The 20637-nt window shown below is 35.0% G+C and overlaps 1 protein-coding gene across 3 annotated transcripts in view; it reads left to right on the top strand.

Moving 5' to 3' along the window:
• The window catches only part of EPHA7 (EPH receptor A7), a 214045-nt gene extending 198003 nt beyond the window's left edge, over nucleotides 1-16042 (top strand). For all 3 annotated transcript variants that reach the window (XM_027856378.1, XM_027856370.1, XM_027856360.1), the window contains exons 14-17: nucleotides 804-953; nucleotides 12323-12516; nucleotides 13604-13759; nucleotides 15669-16042. In XM_027856378.1, coding sequence (XP_027712179.1) covers nucleotides 804-953; nucleotides 12323-12516; nucleotides 13604-13759; nucleotides 15669-15783 — 615 coding nt within the window. In that variant the 3' untranslated portion in view covers nucleotides 15784-16042. The remainder of the gene's footprint in view (nucleotides 1-803; nucleotides 954-12322; nucleotides 12517-13603; nucleotides 13760-15668) is intronic.
• Nucleotides 16043-20637: the final 4595 nt, after the last annotated feature.

Genomic DNA, 20637 nt, shown 5'->3' with positions numbered 1-20637 from the left:
CCTGCCAGGAAGGTATATGTTATAATCCATAATTTATCCCGTGGGACACAAAAAGGAGGTTCCACTTTATATTTTATTCCAAATTATAACAAATAGTATTGTAGCTTCAATCGTATTATGGCTCTTGCCACTACAATCCTTCCTCCATTCAGCAGACAAAGTAATTTTCCCAAAGCACAGATCCAATCATGTCACCCTCCATGGTCCTCTTCGAGAATGAAAGATAAACAGCAAGCAACCTCAGGAAACACCAATGGCCTCCAGTAGCCTCTAGGATTCAAAGCCATTCATAACTTGTCCCATCTGCCTTTCCAGTCTTATTATGTCTCATCACAAAGTCTTCAATAAAACAACTTCCTTGCTGTTTCATAAACAAAAAATCCTCCGCTTGGCTCTCGGCATTTTCTTTGGCTGTCTCCCATAAATGGAATGCTCTACTTCTTCCTGGCTTCCTTTTAAGTTCCAACCAAAATACCCTACATAGAAAGCCTTTCCCAACCTCTTTTAATTCTAATGCCTTCATTTTTAAAATTGTTTCCTGTTTATCCTATGTGTAGCTTGTTTGTACACATCTATTTGCTTGTTGTCTCTCTACCTTTTAGATTGTAAGATCCTTGAGGACAAGAACTGTCTTTCGTCTCTTTTTGTATTTCCAGCACTTAGCAAAGTACCTGGCACATAGTGGCTGGAATACACATCTTAATAAATGTTTATTTATTGACATTGATTTATGGACATGAGTACAATGGATATGTCATATACATAATCATATGTAATTAATTGCTAATCTCTTTTTAAAATAGGGTGGAAAAATCCCAGTCCGGTGGACAGCCCCAGAAGCCATCCAGTACCGGAAATTTACATCTGCCAGTGATGTATGGAGCTATGGAATAGTTATGTGGGAAGTAATGTCTTACGGAGAGCGGCCTTACTGGGATATGTCAAATCAAGATGTAAGTTTTACCCAGGCACAAAAATAATGTGCCCCCATACATTTATGCTTATGGTGAATTGTATGTCTTTAGAAATACATAAATTATAAAACTAAGATTAACATAAATGGAAAAATGACATAGTAACCTAGTTTTCTTTTTACTATAATAATATATGTAAATAATTTCCTAAAATAATTTTAAATTTTCTTTTAGTAGTGGGTTTTTTTTGTCTTATGGCATATGTGGATGTCATGTGCTATTATAGTCAGTTCAGTCAATTTCTCTATGACCTAGATAATTCACTAAAGCTATCAAGACCAAATCACTGCTTTCCAAGGTACTTCCTAACTCTAAATCTGTGATTTTATATCCTAAATTTCAGCTCTTTTTGGAGGAAAGAATTTCCATACAGGGAGTTTACTATATTAATGAAATCACAGGCCTCTATAGGAAAAAAAAATTTGTTCTATATACTATCTTAGGTGGGCTTTAAGTAACACGAGTATTCATATTTTCTTTGTCCTCATCTATAATGAACACAATACTGAACAGAAAAAAAATACATAGCAAATTCTTGATTGTTTCTCAATAGATTAGGATCTTAGTGACGTAAAACTACAAAGTAATCAATCCTCTTGTTTATAGAGATTGAGAAAATGCAGCTCAATCATGTGCCCTAAAAGCCTATCTTACAGGAATGTATTAAGGGAAGGATTTCAACTTTATTGGGAGGGATTGTTCTACCTGCATAGCTGAAATAGGAGAATTGGGATAATTATCTCAAATCTACTCAATTTAGAATGTGAAGGACAAATCTTGTGAAATATGACCTCCTTTAGAATGAAGAATGCAAATGTGATAGGCAATTTTTAATAGCTGTTAAATTTCATAGTTTATTATTTCCAGTTATTAAAAAATGTCCCACATTTGGGTGGGAAGAAGATATCAATCTATCTAGATGCCTAGATAGATCTATCTAGATAAATGCTACATTCCATACCATTTTTAAAATAAAAGGAACTTCATATCCACATCTTTATCAGAAAATTTTGTAAAATTTGAAATGTAACTAATGAAATCATTACCTATTCCTTTCTTAATTGCTGATTAGATTTTTATTTTTTATCAAAGAAGCCAATATTTTATAATCAACACTGATCAACATCACAACACTGACATTGTAGAATTAAATCATAGTTACCATAGGAAGTTTTGGAATCTTACTATCAATTTTATTAGATGAACTTGTATCTTATATTCAGCTGAAAACCAGTGTATTTATTTAATTTTCACCATATGCTGGCTTATATATAAGCTGCTAAAAGCAAAATAAGTAGAAAATATTTTAAAGTCTCTTGAAAGAAAAAACCATTTGACTAAAGACTTACAAGATAGCATATTAGTATGGATGAATAGGAATTGTTCCTGCAGTTTGGTATAGGGGAATCCCAATGAAGAAACTTCCTCTACTGCACTGCAGTCTATACTCTTCGAGCATTGCCTGGGGACACATAAAGACCAAGTGACTTGCCCAGGGTCATTTGTCAGTATGTGTCATGGGCAGAATTTTAACCTAGGTCTACCAGGCTCTGAGGCCAGCTCTCTATATGCTACCCCCTGGCTACCTTATAGTTAGAGGAATATATTACAACTGTACTATACATAGTTTGTTAGGGGAAAGTGTTGAATGAAGTTAAGTCAATCAGGGAAGTCTTCATTTATTTGCATTTTGTGGCAGACTTTTCTTTTTTTTGTATTTTTTAAAAGAAAGAGCAATTAAGTAATGAATTAGATGGGGGATATTATTCCAGGGGATTATAGTTAAAGGTTCCATTTTTGAAAACAGGCAGATTCTTTGTGAGAGGGTCACCAAACCAGAATTTCATGGCTTCTGATTTTAGTAAAGAATATTTATTAGAGGGAAGTGGGGGGGGGAGAATAAAAAAAAAGAAGCTAAGTAGATGAGATACCAGTTAGTAAAATAAACGTTTATTAAGTGTATACAATATTCCAGGTACTGTGCTAAGCACTATTGATGCAAAGAAAAGCAATTGACAATCCCTGCTGCACAGTCTAATGGAAGAGACAACATGAAAACAATTATACATAAATGTGATGTATGCCAGATTAATTGGAAATAATAAAAGGAAAGCGCTAGAATTAAGAGGGATTACAAAGCCTTCCTGTAGAGGCTACGACTTTAGCTAGGACTTGAAGGAGAAGGAAGCTTCAAGTCCTTTTAAAAAGTCAGACAGAAGAGTTCAAGGTTGATGGGAGAGGCCATAGAGAGTCCCTCGAAGTTCCTAAGCAAAACAGTGAACCAAAAATAATGAAATAATTCTTTAGCAGCTGTGACTGTGAGGGATTGCATGCTGGCAAATCTACAGGACTAATGCCATAGTGTTAGGCATAAGACAACAAGAGCATGTACTAGAGTGAAACTGAAATAGTTTCCTGATTCAATAATCATATTTAGTCAACAAAAATAACACCCCTTCCAAAACTTAATATTTTTATTTTGTTAGCATAATCTTGTTGGCATTTTAAAAAAGCCATATAGATTGTTATCAAACCTCAGAAGCAAAACAAACTGAAAAAAAGGCATTTTAAGTTACTTCAGTTTTTTTGGTAAATTGGATTGAGTGATCGACATGAAAGTTCTTTTTTTTTAAGATAAAAGTCTAAATGATGAGTCCGTTTGGCAGAGTGCAAAGTTGTTAATATTTGACAGGTCTCAGTGTCAAAGATTTCATGGACTGTCAAAATGTGGGCAAACAAATCCTTGGGGCAGAGAAAGAGAAATATTTACATTCCCTAGACACTCCATAGAGTTTCATTTCTTTTGACACCTTCCTTCTGTAGTAGATCCAAACATAAAGGGATCTGACAGGAATTTAAGATGACTAAAATTCAGTGTTTACTTACCTTTCAAAAAGGAATAATAAAAATGACTAAATTTAGAAAATTAGTATCTTCCAATTTAATATTGTAATTCCACTAGGTATAGTTCAAAAAAAGTATATTTTGAATATTTTTCTTGATAAAAATTTATCCTTAAAGTTTAAAATTAAATAAATTTATTTAATTAGTATACTTCATAGTCATTATGTGTTTTGATTGATAAAATCACTTATTCTTGTGTCCATAAGTGAAATTGTGCTTCTTCCAAGAACAGATGTCTTCAGGGGACAGAGGGACAAACAACAGAGACACATCATAATGGATAGAATATTGTAATGTTTGATATGAAGTTAGAATGATCTAGATTAAAATCTTGCCTTTGATATTCACTGAATATCAAAGTAAATTAGCTAGTTATTAAGTTTCAAGGTATCTCATGAAACTTATCTACCACGTCATAGATAATTTATGATCTCCATTGCTAGAGGAAGTTTCTTAACTGGGACCCTTCTATCCTGATGAAATTAAAAATGTCCTTCATTTATATTTATATTATGTGTGTATATACACACATGCATATGCATGATATATCACAATCACACTATACTTTTTTGGATTGAGGCTAGGTCATAATGTTATTATTAGTTCAATTTTGGTACTTCATGTTTCATACAATGTGTGTAACCATATTCATTTTAACCGTGTAGCATGGTAACATCAATCTCATTACCTTACTATTCCCAAGTAGAGAAGTGGAGATTTAGCAGTTATCTGGCTAATTTTAACTGTATAAACAGGCAAATTGGATAATTAAGCAAAAAAATAATAATCTACTCTGGAGTGTGAAATATCAAACATTGATTAGTTAAATCAACCAGCTGACCACTGTACTTAGTGCTATGTATGGTTCCATGGCCATTCTAGTAGGAGAGGTCAGGTATAATATATGTAGCTATAGATATAGATAGATACACACATACACACACACACACACACACATACACACACACACACATTGTAGTATCAGTTGTATTTCAAATGTTCACATGTAAGTAAAGAACTTGGAATGCACTTTCCCAGAAATCAATATTATAAATCGTGCTTTGGCTTCCAGACTGGCCTATAAAGTTTATGAATTCTTGTTTTGATAAAATTAATAGAAAACAATATTAGAAACAAAGCAGGAAACTTTTAACAAGAACTTTACATATATATTTTATTAATTTTAAAAAGATTAACAAAAGCTGATGCTTGAAAAACTGCTCTAACTAGATGAAGCCTTGAAAATAGATAGAAATTTTTGATATTCTGAAGAGGACTTCTGGGCATTTCTTCAAGACTTTTGAGGCTAATGGCACAAGTATTTTATTTTGTCAAACCTATCTCTTCAAAGCTTCCCTTTTTATAAAACTGTGTGCCACCTATACTACTCTTCTGCTCTCAGTCATGCTTAGTTGCAAGTTATATTTTTGCTCACAAATGAAGAGAGGAAGAGGGAGCAACCAGCAACAGGGAGAGATCATTCAGATCTAACAAAGTAAGAATGAATTGGAAGAGACAAAGGATGTCAAAGAGGATTATGGGGACAGATCTGAGAAAAAATTAGCTGAGCTTTGAGTGGTAAAAAGAAAAAGGAAAGGCATGGAATTCATCACACTGAAGAAGGAGAAACAAAGCAGTGTTGGAAGAACCAGTGATTCATACAGTTCTGTAAAACACCACCAAGGTCTTTGGCCAAGAACAGCTTGCCTGCTGTCCAGATTAAGGGAAAAAATTCAGAAATAAAAGAGAGAGGGTAGAATCAGGGGGAGGAAAAGTTGGTCAGAATATGGATACTTTTGAGTTGGTGTCAGGTTCTTATAACTCCTTACTGTCATGATCTGCAGACCTTTGATGCTGAAATGACTTAAGAAGGGGAAGTGTGGTTGAAAATTTATTACCATTGATGCAACCTGATATGCCAAACAACCTCTTGAATGTTCTTCCTGATTTTTTAACTCAGTTGATCTGTTTCATTTCATCTTTTTTCCAAGCCAAGACAACTTGTAGGAACCGTAGTACAATGTAGTCAGGTATCTCCCAGGGTATCTTTCTAACCTTAGATGGGAAGGAGAAGGTTTTGTTGTTATTCAGTTGTTTCAGTCATGTGCAACTCTTCATGAATGTATTTGAGGTAATTGAGGCCAAAGATACTGGTGTGGTTTGCCAGGTCATTTTACAGATCAGGGAATTGAGGCCAACAGGGTTAAGTGACTTGCCCAGGATCCTGTAGCTAGTAAGTATGGGAATTTTGAACTCAGGTCTTCCTGAATCCAGACCTGGCACTCTATCCACTGTGCCACTGAGCTGTCCTAAGGGGAAGGTACTGTCTGCCGTAAAGACCAAAAGCCTAGGATATAGCCCTTCAGTGTCTGTGAAGCATAATCTATATGGTTGCTTCAGGTAGAGCAAGCTTCTCAAATCAGGGGAAAGGGTAATGAATTTCTTAAAAGCAGGAACAGCAGGCTTGTGGAAGGGATAATGATAAGATTAATTCAAGTTTAGTTAACCAGAGACTGAGGACATAAGAAAGGATGAGCCCATAGCATAAATACAGGAAAGTAGGCCACAAGGAGGCAGATTCAAATTAATTGCCAAGGAGAAAATAGTAAAGTTTTAACCAGGCAAGAAAACAAAAGCCTTGCACACAATAGATATGTGGTACAATACATAAACAATTGTTAAATTAGTTTCAGAAGCAGCATTTTATATGTGTAGCAGTTTGTTTTACTCAGAACATAAAGCAGAATGAGCGATATAGCGATATGCCTTCAACCAGGTCAATGAGATACAGCAACTAATGGTATAGACAGTCTCACAAAGTCAGGCAGCTTTGTATTGGTTGATTGTGGGTTTGGAGCAACTCAGTAGCACAATAACCTATCAAAGAAGCACAGGATGAGAAATATACCATTGGACCCCCAAGGAAGCACATGTAAGCATATTGCAATGATAAGAGCTAGCATTTATATATTGCTTTAAAATTTGCAAAACATTTTACAAATATCACTTCATTTTATCCTCAACCTTATCAACAACCGTGAGAGGTAGGTGCTCTTTTTGTCCCCATTTTAAACTTGGATCCCATAAATGTGCCGACCCAAACTGAAAAGTTCCTCAGTCTGTTCTCCAAACACTATAGGATGCAGTAGACAAAGTATGAGGAGGGTTAATTTGCAAATGCCAGTATTAGAAGCCTTTTCTTTTCCTTAAAGGCAGCTCCAGCATGAAAGAAATGAAGGCCCTAGGGAAATTAGTCACAGCTGCTGCCCTCCAACCATGCTCATATTTAGGTACTCAAAACTAGAGGAGTGCCTACGTTTTTTCTTTTTCACTAAGTGCTTAACCTTATTTGAGGTTCTAGGAGCAGGGACCATGTTTTGTCTTTGTATTCCCAGTGCTTAGTTTAGTGTCTGGAACATAATAGGTGCTTCATAAATGCTTACTGAGTGACTGTTGACTGCCTAACTTGAAGCAGCATCAATAATATCTCAAGGTAGAACTTCCTTTAGTAAAATCATTTAAAGAAATTGGAAAACAAGTCCAAGAAGATCTTGCCTTAAAAAAAAAATACAACAAAAAACCCAAAGTCTCACTTGTGCTCAGATCATGTGTCATTTAAGAATATGCTGACCAGCTCTTCCTCGATAGTGACTGACAAAAAATAAAATAAAATTCTGACTCGTTTAAAACCATCACCCCCAAAGTGTGGTTTAGAGGGGAAGAATATCAGATTTATCGTTGGAAGAACTGTCTGTAGCCTGACTCTGTCTGTTACTAGCCATATGATTTTGCATCAGTCACTTAGCTCTTAGCTCTCTGGACCTCCTTTTCTTCATTTGAAGAATTTTGAATACATAGATGATCAAGTTCCTGTCCAGCATCAAATTGAGGATCCTCTGATAGAACCCTTTCACTTTGAAAAAGGGGTAGACTTTGGATAATTTTTAATAACTACTTCAGGCTCGTTACCAAGTGGTTACTCAAAGCAATATTCTTTCATGATTTTTTTCTTGATTATGCTACCCCTTTCTCTTCCAAAGTTGCTGATTTTTAAAAGTTCTTTTTTTTTCCAGTTAAGGAAACTTAATAAAGTTGCTATTCCCCCAATTCCCAGTGAAGTGTTAACTGAAAACTTAAACTAGGTCAACAAATAGTTTCTGTGATGACTAGCTTTCATGAACAAGATAAATGGGAGTAAAGGTAATAAGGGCAGGGTCTTAGCCAGTTCTTAAAATATTACATTAGTAATCAGTTTAAGCCTTTGAAAAAATAATCAGTTCATGACTAAATTCATACTCTCATTAATAAGTAGTCCTTGGGTTTCCATTTTTATTTAGCACTAACCACTAAGTTAGAATTTTTCATCTTTCATGTAAACATGAAAATAAATTTTAAACTTTGGATCTTTTTTTTCTTCTTCACCTCCCAATAACTTTTATGGTCATCATGTTAAGATTATTCCAAGTAGGGTAATTTTTAAAAATATTTTCTAAGAATTTTTTCACAGCGTATGTCAAAATAACTGGTCCTTGTGTGTCCCAGAGGCCTTTTAAAAAAGGTCATTACCAAAACCTGCTAACTAATGTTTCCTTAATTTCTTGGCTGACTTTTTAGCACACTTAAGTCCAGATCCATGCAGACAAATAAATACATGTACAATCATTTGAGTAATTCACCTCTAACTGATCCCTTCCTTCTGCTGTTCCCCCGACCACCACCAAAAAAATAAAAAGGCAAAAGGGAGGATTTTTTTTTTCAGAATTCCCTTGACAATTGTAGGCACCTCTCTGTGGGCAGACCCCATCCATAAATTAGCCATCTTTTTAGTTCTAGAGAAATTTAACTCTTATCTTCTCTTTTTCCTATCCCCATTTTTGAGCTGCTGCATTGGAAACCTACATAGAACCAACACTATGTTTTGTAATTCGGTTGTTCATTTGGCCTCTCATCCTGGTGCCTTTCTCATACTAACAAACTTTCAGTGGTCTCCAATAGTACAGGCTTTCTTAACATTTACTTCCAGTTGCAATCAGAAGTTGTGATGTGTGGAATACTGGAAGAGGAAATTAGAGAAGTGAGAAGTCTTCAAGTATTTTAAGGGATTTTATGAGGGAAGAGTATTAACTTCATTCTATTTGACCCCAAAGAAAAAAAAATAGAATTTTTTGAAAGAGACTGCAAACGACACAGATGTAGATATTGTAAGGAAAAACTTTCTAATAATTATAGGCACTTCAAAGTGCAATGAGTTGTATTTCAGATGTATTTCCCTTCACTGGAGGTCACCAGAGGCTGGAGGATCCCTTTTAGAGGATATTATAATATTGTAGAGAAAATTTTTATTCAGAAATGGGTTGGGTTAGATGATCTCCCAAGTCCATTTCAACTCTGAGAGCTTGTGATTCTGTGACTCCTGAACTAATTTCCAGTTTTGGGTATGTATAGTCACATACAGATAAGATCTACATCTTCAGTTTTTTTGACATTTCATTTTGTGGCAGGATAAAATCAGTGTCTCTACCCCATAAGAAACAATAATATGTTAGACTATTATCCCTTCTCCTTTTACAAATGAGGAGCTGAGCTCCATAGATTTAAAATTATATACTCAGCTATTGGCAGTTCTTGTACTAAAAGTCAGGTTCTGCATCCCAGTCTAGTGTCCCATGTTCCTCATTTTTCTCCTCTAGGAAAATATCCTATAACCTGAATCTCTCTAAAGGTAAAGTAAGTCCTTGGTAATAAGAAAGGAGATTCAGGAAAGGTCATTAATTCATTTAAGCCAAGAAAATAGGCACCATATAGAGTATTTCTGCATTGTTGTTTATATTTCATTTTAAAGATCATTTCAGGCACTATTATACAGTATTTTTTTTAAATTTCCAACACTCAAACTAAATTTATCTGAATCTTTGTCATCATGATATGGTAGAAGGCCACCTTTGGATTTAGGAAGACCTAGGTTCAAATTAATCTAGTGTCTGCCACGCATTAGCTATGTGACTCTGTGCAAGTCACTTAAACATCTGTGCCAGAGGCAAACTCTGAAACTATAAATTACCCATGAACTATTAATGTACATTGGGAGAGATTCTCCATACCAAGAGTACCCCAAACTGATGAAATAACTGTTGCAGACTCCACCCTTTACACGATACAATTGTCATCTTTCACAAATGGCTTCCTTTTCTTTGTGGCTCATTCAAGTTTTAGGTGGCATAGTGCTATGGAAAGAAAGGATGTATAGTCACAAGAATTCGGTGTGTCTCATGCTCTGGTATTGCCATTTACTATGGTATTGTCATTTACTATCTGTGTGACCTTAGACCTATCACTTACCCTCTCTTGCCTTCAGTTTCTTTATGTTTGTTCCAAAAGTAAGAGATGAGGGACAGCTAGGTTGTGCAGTGAATAGAGCACCAGCCCTGAAGTCAGGAGGACCTGAGTTCAAATATGACCTCCGACCAAACACTTGACACTTACTAGCTGTGTGACCCTGGGCAAGTCACTTAACCCCAGTTGCCTAAAAAAAAAAAAGTAAGAGATGAGGGGAGGAACTAGATACCTTCAAAGGTCCTTTATGGCTCTAAAACTATAATCCTATGAAGACATTGGTTTTAGTTAAAGTGAAGATTGTGCTTTTTAACTAAGCTCTGTCTCTATTTCCCCTTTCAAAGAAGCTTCTGTCTAGAAAATTGTTTATTTCAACTGCTGTCTTCAATTTCTTAAATAGTTTTTTACATTATAATGTTCTTATTCTTGAAAGTCAGTGAATATTTTCCATATTAAAAAAAAATTAGGATCATTTAGTATTAGGCTCATCAGCATCTCTCATAATCAACATTTCTGTTCATCTTTGTTTTGCCAAATATTTGGAAATAGTGTATTACTGATGTCCAAATGGTCACAGTTCTTTAGGAATTTTGATAGTGTTATGTCAGTCAGTGTTGCTGTTCTTGAAAACCCTCGTAAAGGGTGACTTAACATTTTTGCCCTTAAAACAAGCCCTTTGTGTCATCCAGCTACGTTTTCATATTTTGCCATTCAGGTTTATTTTTTTTAGAAACTCATTTTGTTTTCATATAAATCCAAATGGTCAAGTGTGAAAGAATCGATCTAAAGTCATAATCCGTGTATCTTCATCTCTTACCCATTGACATTGGTCATCTAGTCCTATTATTTTCTCCCCTTCTTGAACTCAGAATCCTAATATCTTAATGGTATCTAGCATAAAAGTAGAATGATTAGCTCAGGGGAAAGGAAAGAGAAGAATGCAGAATTCCAAGCTTCACAGCATCTACTAGAAAGTTACCTATGCCTATGCTTAGTAGAAAATCAAGAACTTTAACTGTGATGCTTTCTGGATTCCTAAAATAAGAATTTTTCCCAGTGTGATAAAGGACTCACTAGCACTTGCTTTTTTCATGGCAATTTAAATATATACCAATTTGAAAAAGTGTCTTTGTAAATATTTGGAAAATTGATGAAACTGATCATTCTAGGTAACAGTTTTTTATTTCACTTTGCATGGTTTGGAAATATATGGGTAAATAAGTTTGGTTCCTGCTGCACCCAACTCAGTCATTTCCATTATGTTCTCTATTTTGAAAATCTCTGGGACACCATTAATAATATTGCCATCTACTGTATCCCTTACTGCTAACCTGACTAGGAAATATAATTATATTTGATATGATATATGGTATAATAATTGTATTTGTTGTAATAATTATACTGCATTGGTATAATACCTTTAGACAACAAGTTCTTAACCTAGAGTCCTTGAACTATTTTTTTCAATATATTTGGTTTCCTTTGTAATCCCACGTATATTATTTTATACATTTTAAAATATTGGTCTGATAAGGCATCCATAATTTTGCTAGAGTAAAAGAGGGGTCCAAATCACAAAAAAGCTTAAGAAGCCCTAGTATTCTTGGATGTTATGGATAAAATATACCAAATGTCCTGAAATACAATGTGGTTGTTTGAAAAATCTTTATTAAAACAAATTCTATTCTATTTGATTAATTTTGACAGAGCTCAAAATTAAATCAGCATGGGGGTCTGTAAAGTTTACATTTTATTTTTTCTAACATTGATGAGTACAAGTATTTAGATAAATTAAAAAGAACATAAGAAAAAATGGTTATGCAAGAAGAAATAACTTTTTAAAAAGGAGATTGGCAAAGATTTTATGTCTGTAAACTTCTTCTCTTTACCATTTGTTGAATTCACCCTGAAAGAAGTTTTTATTTCACTCTTAACATATTAGTGTCCATATTGTCTTGATTTTTGAGAACATTTTTGACCTTCTTTATTCTCTTGGTATTGCTTTTGTACATTATGCCATTCCATGTTGACCATTGTTAATGATCTGACTGTATGCTGATAGCTCATTTAATGTTGTCAATCAGGGTTTTTAATGCCATTTTCACTATTAGGTTATAAAAGCAATTGAAGAAGGTTATCGTTTGCCAGCACCCATGGACTGCCCAGCTGGTCTCCATCAGCTAATGCTGGATTGTTGGCAGAAGGATCGTGCTGAAAGGCCAAAGTTTGAACAGATAGTTGGAATTCTGGACAAAATGATCAGAAACCCAAATAGCTTGAAAACACCCCTGGGAACCTGTAGCAGGTAAGTGCCTATTTCTCTCAGGGACATGAATTTGAAACGTTGGAAAATTTTTGCACTGGGCAAATTCAAGTTTTCTTATAACAATGAATTATGCTTGTAAAATGAATGCTAGTTTTACTATATTAATCTTTCCCCAAATGTTCTTTTGATATCTTGTCCTGTTTAAATAAGTTAAACCCAACTACTATTTTTGGTCTCCATTCCTCACCCCTCCACCCATTAGAAGTTGCCATGTATGTCACATATTGTCCTTTCTTAGAAGATGTATCTTAAAAGACATTCTTTTCTACTAGCTTTTTGTGATAATATCCTGAGTTTCAATAGTGGAGTTTTTTGACTTATGATTTTATTTCCATTGCCCTAATTGCTTCCTTTCCCTATTTGATTAGTCTATTTTGGTTTTTAATTCTTCTCTTGAGGTAATTGTACAAAGAACACACTTATAAATAGCAATACAATAAAGTAAGAAAGAGGAATATCTATTTAGTAAGAAGAATCATAACACTCAATTCATTCTCATGAGTTGCTTTCCTGGATTGTAACATAGGAGTTGTTATTTAGCCCCCTGCTGCCTTGTAAGCCTGGTATTCCATGGCTGTTATTGGTAGTAAGCTAGGCCCTTCTAAAGGTGTATTAACTCATGCAGCCCACAAGGGTGCCATTACTACAGTGGAAGAGTAATTTACTAAATAGTCCCTTTGTGGCCTGAACAAGTTAGTGTACCGCCAAATGTGCTTAATTTACTACCAGTTACTTCCAGAGAAGAGGCTGAGCAAATATTTACCGAATATAAATAGTGTAGTCTGTATTTAAACACATACACACACACGCACACACACACACACACACACACTCAAAAGATATAGCCTAGTAATCTTAAAATCTGAATAAAGACAAGAAAATGTAGGGGACTACAACTTTTACACTGAAAAAATATTAGTAAAGAATTTTCTAGATTTTTAAATATGTAAAACAAAGGAACCACATCTGACCTCATTCTATTTATGCCATACATTTGTGTTGCTAGGCTTCTTTGCCACCTGATTTAGTTGATCAAGGTTTATCTTGCTCTTTTGCTTTTAACTAGGCCAATTAGTCCCCTTCTGGATCAGAATACTCCTGACTTCACTACCTTCTGTTCTGTGGGAGAATGGCTACAAGCTATCAAGATGGAAAGATATAAGGATAACTTCACAGCAGCTGGCTACAACTCCCTTGAATCAGTGGCCAGAATGACTATTGAGTAAGTATGACTTTGAATTATATGGGGGAAGGGAGGAGGTGGATTACTGAGTTCATTTGAAACTGTACTAGTTCTGCCATGATTACAAAGGTAGTCTTTCCCAGCCAAGTATCCTGTATTGCAAAAATTCATTCTGGATCATTTCTTTCCACTCCAGATACATTTAAGTTTATATAGGCTGAGAGGGATATTCCAGAGAAAGTTTGTGCCTGAAGTGATAATTTCCCCACAGCAATCCTATTGGGCATGAGATCTCAATATACCATGACCAAGGTGCACTGAGGCATACATTATGGTGACTTCTTGAGTTCAACTAGGGAAATGTAACTCTGTGAACTTGTTACTTACTTAACTCAATTAATTTTTTGGTTGATTTGCTTGAAATTCCTGGTTCAACACTTTGCATTAAATGTTTTTTTTTTTTTTCTTATGTTACTGCAAACTGAATCAACAGCGGCAGTAGTAACAGCAGGAGTAATAGTAAAACTGTTATTTATATAGTTCTTTATGGTTCACAACACAGTTTACAATTTGTTTTTTTTTTCAGTTTATCATCACAACATCCCTGGGAGGTAGATGCTATTATTGCCCTCGTTTTATAGACGAGGAAATAGAGACAAGCAGAAGTTAGGTGACTTGCCCAGTATTACATAGCTAGTATCTGAAGCTGAAATTTGAACTCAAGTTTTCCTGACTCCAGGTCCCATGTTGTATCCACTGTACCACCTAATTGCCTGACATCTGGATTGTCAAAATACCAAATTTTTTGCTACTTTGCTACTTCTTCATATGGCATTTAGGAATTCATTTAACCTCTGGGTCTTAATTTATTTGTATCTAAAGTGAGGAAAGCAGTACTGAGCCCATCAACCTCAAAATAATGCTACAAGGTTATAATGAGATATGGCATATGAACACAGTTTTTAAAAGTATATGTAAACATCAGATACAATTCGTTGTTTTGGTAGCCAAACAGTACTATGAAGGATAGATTCTGTACTTAAGGGAAGTTGCCAATAGGATTAGAATCAAAATGAGACAGACCCAAAAGACATACACCTGATGTCACTGATCAGGAAGTGTAGACTGTTCATCTTTTTGATGGCATAAGTATTTCTTGATTCTGCCTCTGCTGGTCACAGAAGTGAGCTTGGAGGTTCTCCCATATGTACTATGCAAAGAGTTACTGCCCACAAACCAGAAGAGTTATCAGAATCCCACTACACAACAGCTGTGGAGCACTTCACTACCATGTTATATTCAGACTTTAGGGATCTCCATGCTGAATAATGCAAACCATCCAACTTCTAACATCTGTTTTGAGCAGAAAGGTCAAAGAAAGAAGGGGGTAAAACAAAACAAGTTTAAACTACATGTCTGTGAGGAATTCATTATTTTATATACGTGACTTCAATTCTCCTGTCATGAATTTTATGGCATATAGTCATAAAAATTTACTGAATTAAAGAAAATTTTTGAGTAATGATATCTTCTTTAAAATGAAGGGATTGTTCTAGATGATTCCTAAGGTCTCTTTCAGCTCTAAATCTATGATGCTATGATCTACATAGATTCATGGCCACCAAATATAGAAATAACATTTCCAAGCTTTTCTTCATAATAATTTTTCAGACTGCTTATAAATTCAGTTATGAAAGGTCAGACCAGTAAAACCAAAATCATTCCACATAATTGTAAATTGAGTGTCTGAGCCCTGAGGTGTTTTTTGTTGTTGTTGTTGTTTTACAAAATTGATCATAGCTTTAGGCCACGAAGCTGACTCATTGTTATAATAATATGAGGACAGTGACTGGCAGCTAAGATTACTTAATGAAGGGGTTGATAGCAATAAGACACTGCGTAACTACAATGTAAGGTAACTAATTAAAAATGTCTTTCTCTTCCCCAGGGATGTGATGAGTTTAGGGATCACATTGGTTGGTCATCAAAAGAAAATCATGAGCAGCATTCAGACTATGAGAGCACAAATGCTACATTTACACGGCACTGGCATCCAAGTGTGATAGACAAAATTTCTCCCTTATGAGGGAGGTGACAGACTGTGAGAGAACAGTACTGGCCTTCATTATAGGCGTGGAGTGCTGCTAGAAGACACTTGATTTGCTGGTTCCTTCCTGCAGTAAACAGATCTACAAGAAGCACCTAAAAACTTGAACTCCTAAGTGCCACCAGAATTCACAGAAAAGGGAATACGGATCCACCACTGGTGGCCAGGAAAACAGCAGTGACAATAAACAAAGTACTACCTGAAAAAAAAAAAAACATCCAAACACCTTGAGCTCTCTAACCTCCTTTTTATCTTACAGACTTTTTAAAATGTACATAAAAATTTAAGAAAGAATATATTTGTCAAATAAAATCATGATCTTATTGTTAAATTCAAAATATTTTCCTTAAATATGTGATTTCAGAATCTTTTTTTAAAAATCATTTGTGTTTATTCTTCATAAGGACTTTGTTTTAGTAAGTTGTTTATAGCTTTGAACCTTTTTAGTGTTAATTCTGTGACACATTACTACACTGGGTACCTTTGAAGGAATCTCAAGTCATTAGAAACATAGAAAGCATGATTGAAAATGTATTTCTGTCCGAACATTGGTATGTTTTCTGTGCCATTTTCTTCTGTTAAATCAGTGCTGTTCTGACATGGTTTGCTAATTGGCAGGTCATCAAGAAAATGCAAGTTGCCAAGAGCTCTGATATTTTTAGAATACTTTTTTGTAAAGATCAGACACTATCTTTTCAATGAAAATTTAAAAGCAATAATAACCCCTAAATAGTGTAAGGCACTTTTAAAAAAAATTATTTGTAGGATGATTTTACTAGACATAATTTAATAAGGAAGCTCAAATTGTAGATCCACAACTTCAAACAAAAAAGGGAAAAAAAAAAAAAAGGATGAAGCACTTCCTGTAAAGAACTTGTGTGGAAACATGTCTCAGAGCAGGAAGTTAACCAGTGTTACCTAAAATTTGATCTGAGCACATCAAGATTTTTTCAATATCTGAACATTAGGAAATTTAAGAGAAATAGTTGGCATATATTTTATATCTGATTCAGTTGAATGCAGTCCAAATGTGAACTTAAAGAATTAGATTTTATATTAGAACTTGGGAGCATGATGAAAGGGGCAGTTCACAATTTTCTCCTCTTTAGAACGAATTTGCTGCTCAGAACCCCATCCCTGCAGTGGAATGTCTTTCCTTTGGGAACATTGATGCAGAAAAATTTTATTTTGAAAGAAAGAACTCTTTCACACTCAGAGAGTGGGAAGGGCCTAGCTTTTTTTTAAGCTTTATTTATTGAAGTATATGATTTGACAACGTTGTTAGAATATCATAAGCAATAATCAAATGTGTCTTTATAGATATTGCAAGAATGTATAAAAAAAGTGAAAGTGAGGCTTTCAAAAGTCAGGAAAATCATGAACTACCCCAGAAGAGAATTGTTGTACTTCCAAAGAGAATTGGGCTGTTTATATTGATTTTAATAGAGAAAAGATCCCAGGGATCGGTCATAAATTGGTCTTGTTTGATAATGTGGGCATCCACACAAAAACTGTAAATGTTCCTTTGTAAAACTTGTAAATTTTATTTATACTGTCTTGTTTTGTATACATATTTCTCTGTAGTGAGCTCTGAATACATTGAAAATGCACTATATTTTTCTATTTTACTTGCAGAGCATCACAAAAGAACAGGTATTTTCAGTGCTACATAATGTGTTTTCCCACATTTAGGACCAAAGATGGCTACAGAAAAATTCAAATGGATTGCTCCCTCCCCTCCCCATGACCTTCTAGTTCCCCCTTTTTACTTTTTCTTTTGATCACTGTACAGTGTTATTTGACAGTTTATTTATTTTGTGTTTGATCAACTAGAAAAACAGTCAATATAATTTCACTAAACTGTTTTCTTTTGTCCCTTAAGAAAAAAAAAAACTGTAAAAAAAAATGCTTTGAATTAGCATAATCCCGTTCCATAGACACTTCCATTTGTAATCTTTGTAATAGACTGTAAATATATTTTTGGAACTATAACACCATGTGCTCGAGGGTTATTTTTCAGTGTCGGCAGTGTATATCAGTGTTTATACTAAGTACAGCACTTTACAATTCTAATCAGTAGCATTGGCCTTTGAGAGAGTGAGTGAAAGAGACTGAGTGAGTGCTATTAGTACAGTTTAGCTTTTAAACTCACTAATATTGGGGTTCTTTTCTTGTTCATAGTTTAAGGTGCTTATTTTTTCTATTAGAAATCAAATTAACAAAAAAGCCATTCTAGACCTAGGAGGTATAGCATATGGTACATGCAAATTGTGTCTTTCCTGCTTTTTTCTAGCACTAGATTTATAGCTGAGTAATCTTTCTTGAGTAGAAGGGCAGAATAAAAGTGTTGGGTTTGTTTTTTTCGGAAATAACTTTTTTCTTCAGCAATATACCTCATCTGCCTTAAATTTTTTACAGCTCAATACAGGGAAAAGGGAGAAGGGATGGGAAAGACACAGAGCACAATAGGAAATGTATGCTTACACCGCTATCTCATTTTAGGTCAATTATCCCCCCTCACCGTTACCATTTTGGATTACATGTATGTGAACCAAGTATTGACTGAGAGACTCAACATTGTAATGCTGATTGTAATGCTTTCTTCCAGAAAGAGATGAGACAGCATAATGACAAGAATGTACAAATTGCACCTTGAAACTTTTATTGAGAAATTAGTGCTCAGGGGAGGAAAGGATGAGAAAGTGAGAGTCAGAAATAAGATTCCAAAATTATAAAGCTGCAAAGGACATGGCCTCCTTGATTTAATCTAGCCACCTTTTTTTTTTTTGTTTTTTAAAGAACACTGTCTTCACACTTGACTTGTGTTTTGCCTTCAGTACTGAAATAAAAATAACTGTTTTATTAAATCTGGATCTAACCTTTTCTGAGCAATTGGATTGGGCCTTGTTTGCTGGAACTCGTGGGTGATGCTTGCCAAAGCCCTATTAGTTGAATCATGCTGTATACTCATGTAATCTACATTAGCTAGAACTATTCGGAACTCTGTTTTAATTGCTCTTCTTATCAGTGTTTTTACATCAATTGAAAAAAATGGGTGTAATTCACCTTTTTAAAAAAAAAATGATTATTTAGGCAATGGTGGTATTCTCCCTTCTGTTTCTTGATGAGCAACCCAAGAAGCAGGCTGCTCACTCACTGTATGACTAGAAGATGTGCATGTACAAAGCAATTGTTGATGTAAATTTTTCTTTCTAGATGTTGAGAAATCATGGGGGAATTGGGGAGAGATGTGCTTTTATGTTTGTTGGATTTGTCCCTCCTTGCCTAAGAATTACTACAAGGGTCATCCTTTTACAAGGACAAACTGACTTTGAACAGTATCTTAATGTATCAAGCACAAATAACTCTTTCTTCAACACCAATCTTTAAAAAAAGTCTTTTTACCAGCGCAAAAATAATAATAATAATAATAAACAAGTCTAATAGACTATGTAAAGAAAACACTGTCTCTAATCATTGATGGATTGCTTGGTGTCTCTATCCATCCTTTACTCTCTTACTTGATACTAGGAAAGAGGACTGTGGACAGTCAGTGTTTTGTTCAAACACTTAATTGGACCGATCTGATTCCATCAGAAACTACTCTCAGGCCTTTTTCCGGTGACCTGTGTTCACTCCTTTAATATTCTAATCCTTTGGGACTACTATGCACGCCTGTTGAAAGGTGTGCCTTCAAAAAACACCACTGACGAGCACCTGGGGTAAAAGCTTTTTACCTTGGTCATTCATGTATGGGGTAGGTGGACAGCATGTCTGAGTAGAAAGAACAATAGAGTCTGAAGAACTGGATTGTAGTCCTTGCTCATAGCAAGCATTTGTCATGTGACCTTGAACAAATTGATTCACCTCTCGGAGCCTTCATTGCCCTCATCTGTAAAATGGGGACAATACAGCTTGCACTGCCTACCTCACAGGGTTGTTGTGAGGAAAGTGCTTTATAAAATGTACTGTGCTATAAAAATGTGAATTATTATTATTATTATTATTATTGTAGCAAGAAAAAAATTTCAAAGACAAAAAAAAAAACCCATGAATGAATCTTTCTACATTCTGCAAACTATTTTATTTAAATGAGTAAGGTGTGGAAGTCAAGGGAAGTGATTTGGAGTGTTTGAATGCTGGTAAGTCATCCACAGAGTAGGAGGGAACCTTCCTTGTGAGTTAGTTCAGTTCATACCAGAGCAAGAATGGCCTCTAATGGCCACAGCGAGGGGCCATTTAGATACCACTGGAAACCCTTCGGTTCCTGGGAACTCACTGCCTTTCAAAGCAACCAGTTCCATTGATTTTTTTTTTACAACTTTGTAAGGATATTCCCCCCCAATTAGATCTGGTCAAAATCTGTCTCTCAGTAACTTCCTCTACTCTAAATTCTATATTCTGTGGTCGGGTAAAACTAGTTAAGCAACAGTCCTTCAAATGTTTTAAATATATGAAGATTGCAATCATGTCCCCCACTCAGACTTCTAGATTTCATCCTCCATTCTTTAATCAGATCCTCAGTAACATCTTGTTTTGTATTTGGCATCCTCATCATTTTCCTTCTAATGCCCTCCACTTGTCAATGTTGGTTCTAAAATCTCCCTGAAAGTTAACACTATAGTTGCAGTCTGATCAGGATTCACTCATTATTTAATGTCACCATAGTCATGCTCCCTTTGGAAGCTGTGCTTTCATTGAGGAGCAAGTGATTCTACTTGCTTTCCTTGCCCTCCCACATAATGCTTACGTCTAATTCAGAGCTTCCAGTACTGTAGCTAATTTGCTGCCATCTGTAGCGATCATGGGA

This window comes from Vombatus ursinus, unplaced genomic scaffold (assembly GCF_900497805.2).
Source record: "Vombatus ursinus unplaced genomic scaffold, bare-nosed wombat genome assembly UNPS02000582.1, whole genome shotgun sequence".
NCBI lineage: Eukaryota > Metazoa > Chordata > Mammalia > Diprotodontia > Vombatidae > Vombatus > Vombatus ursinus.
This window is presented reverse-complemented; position numbering and strand designations above follow the sequence as displayed.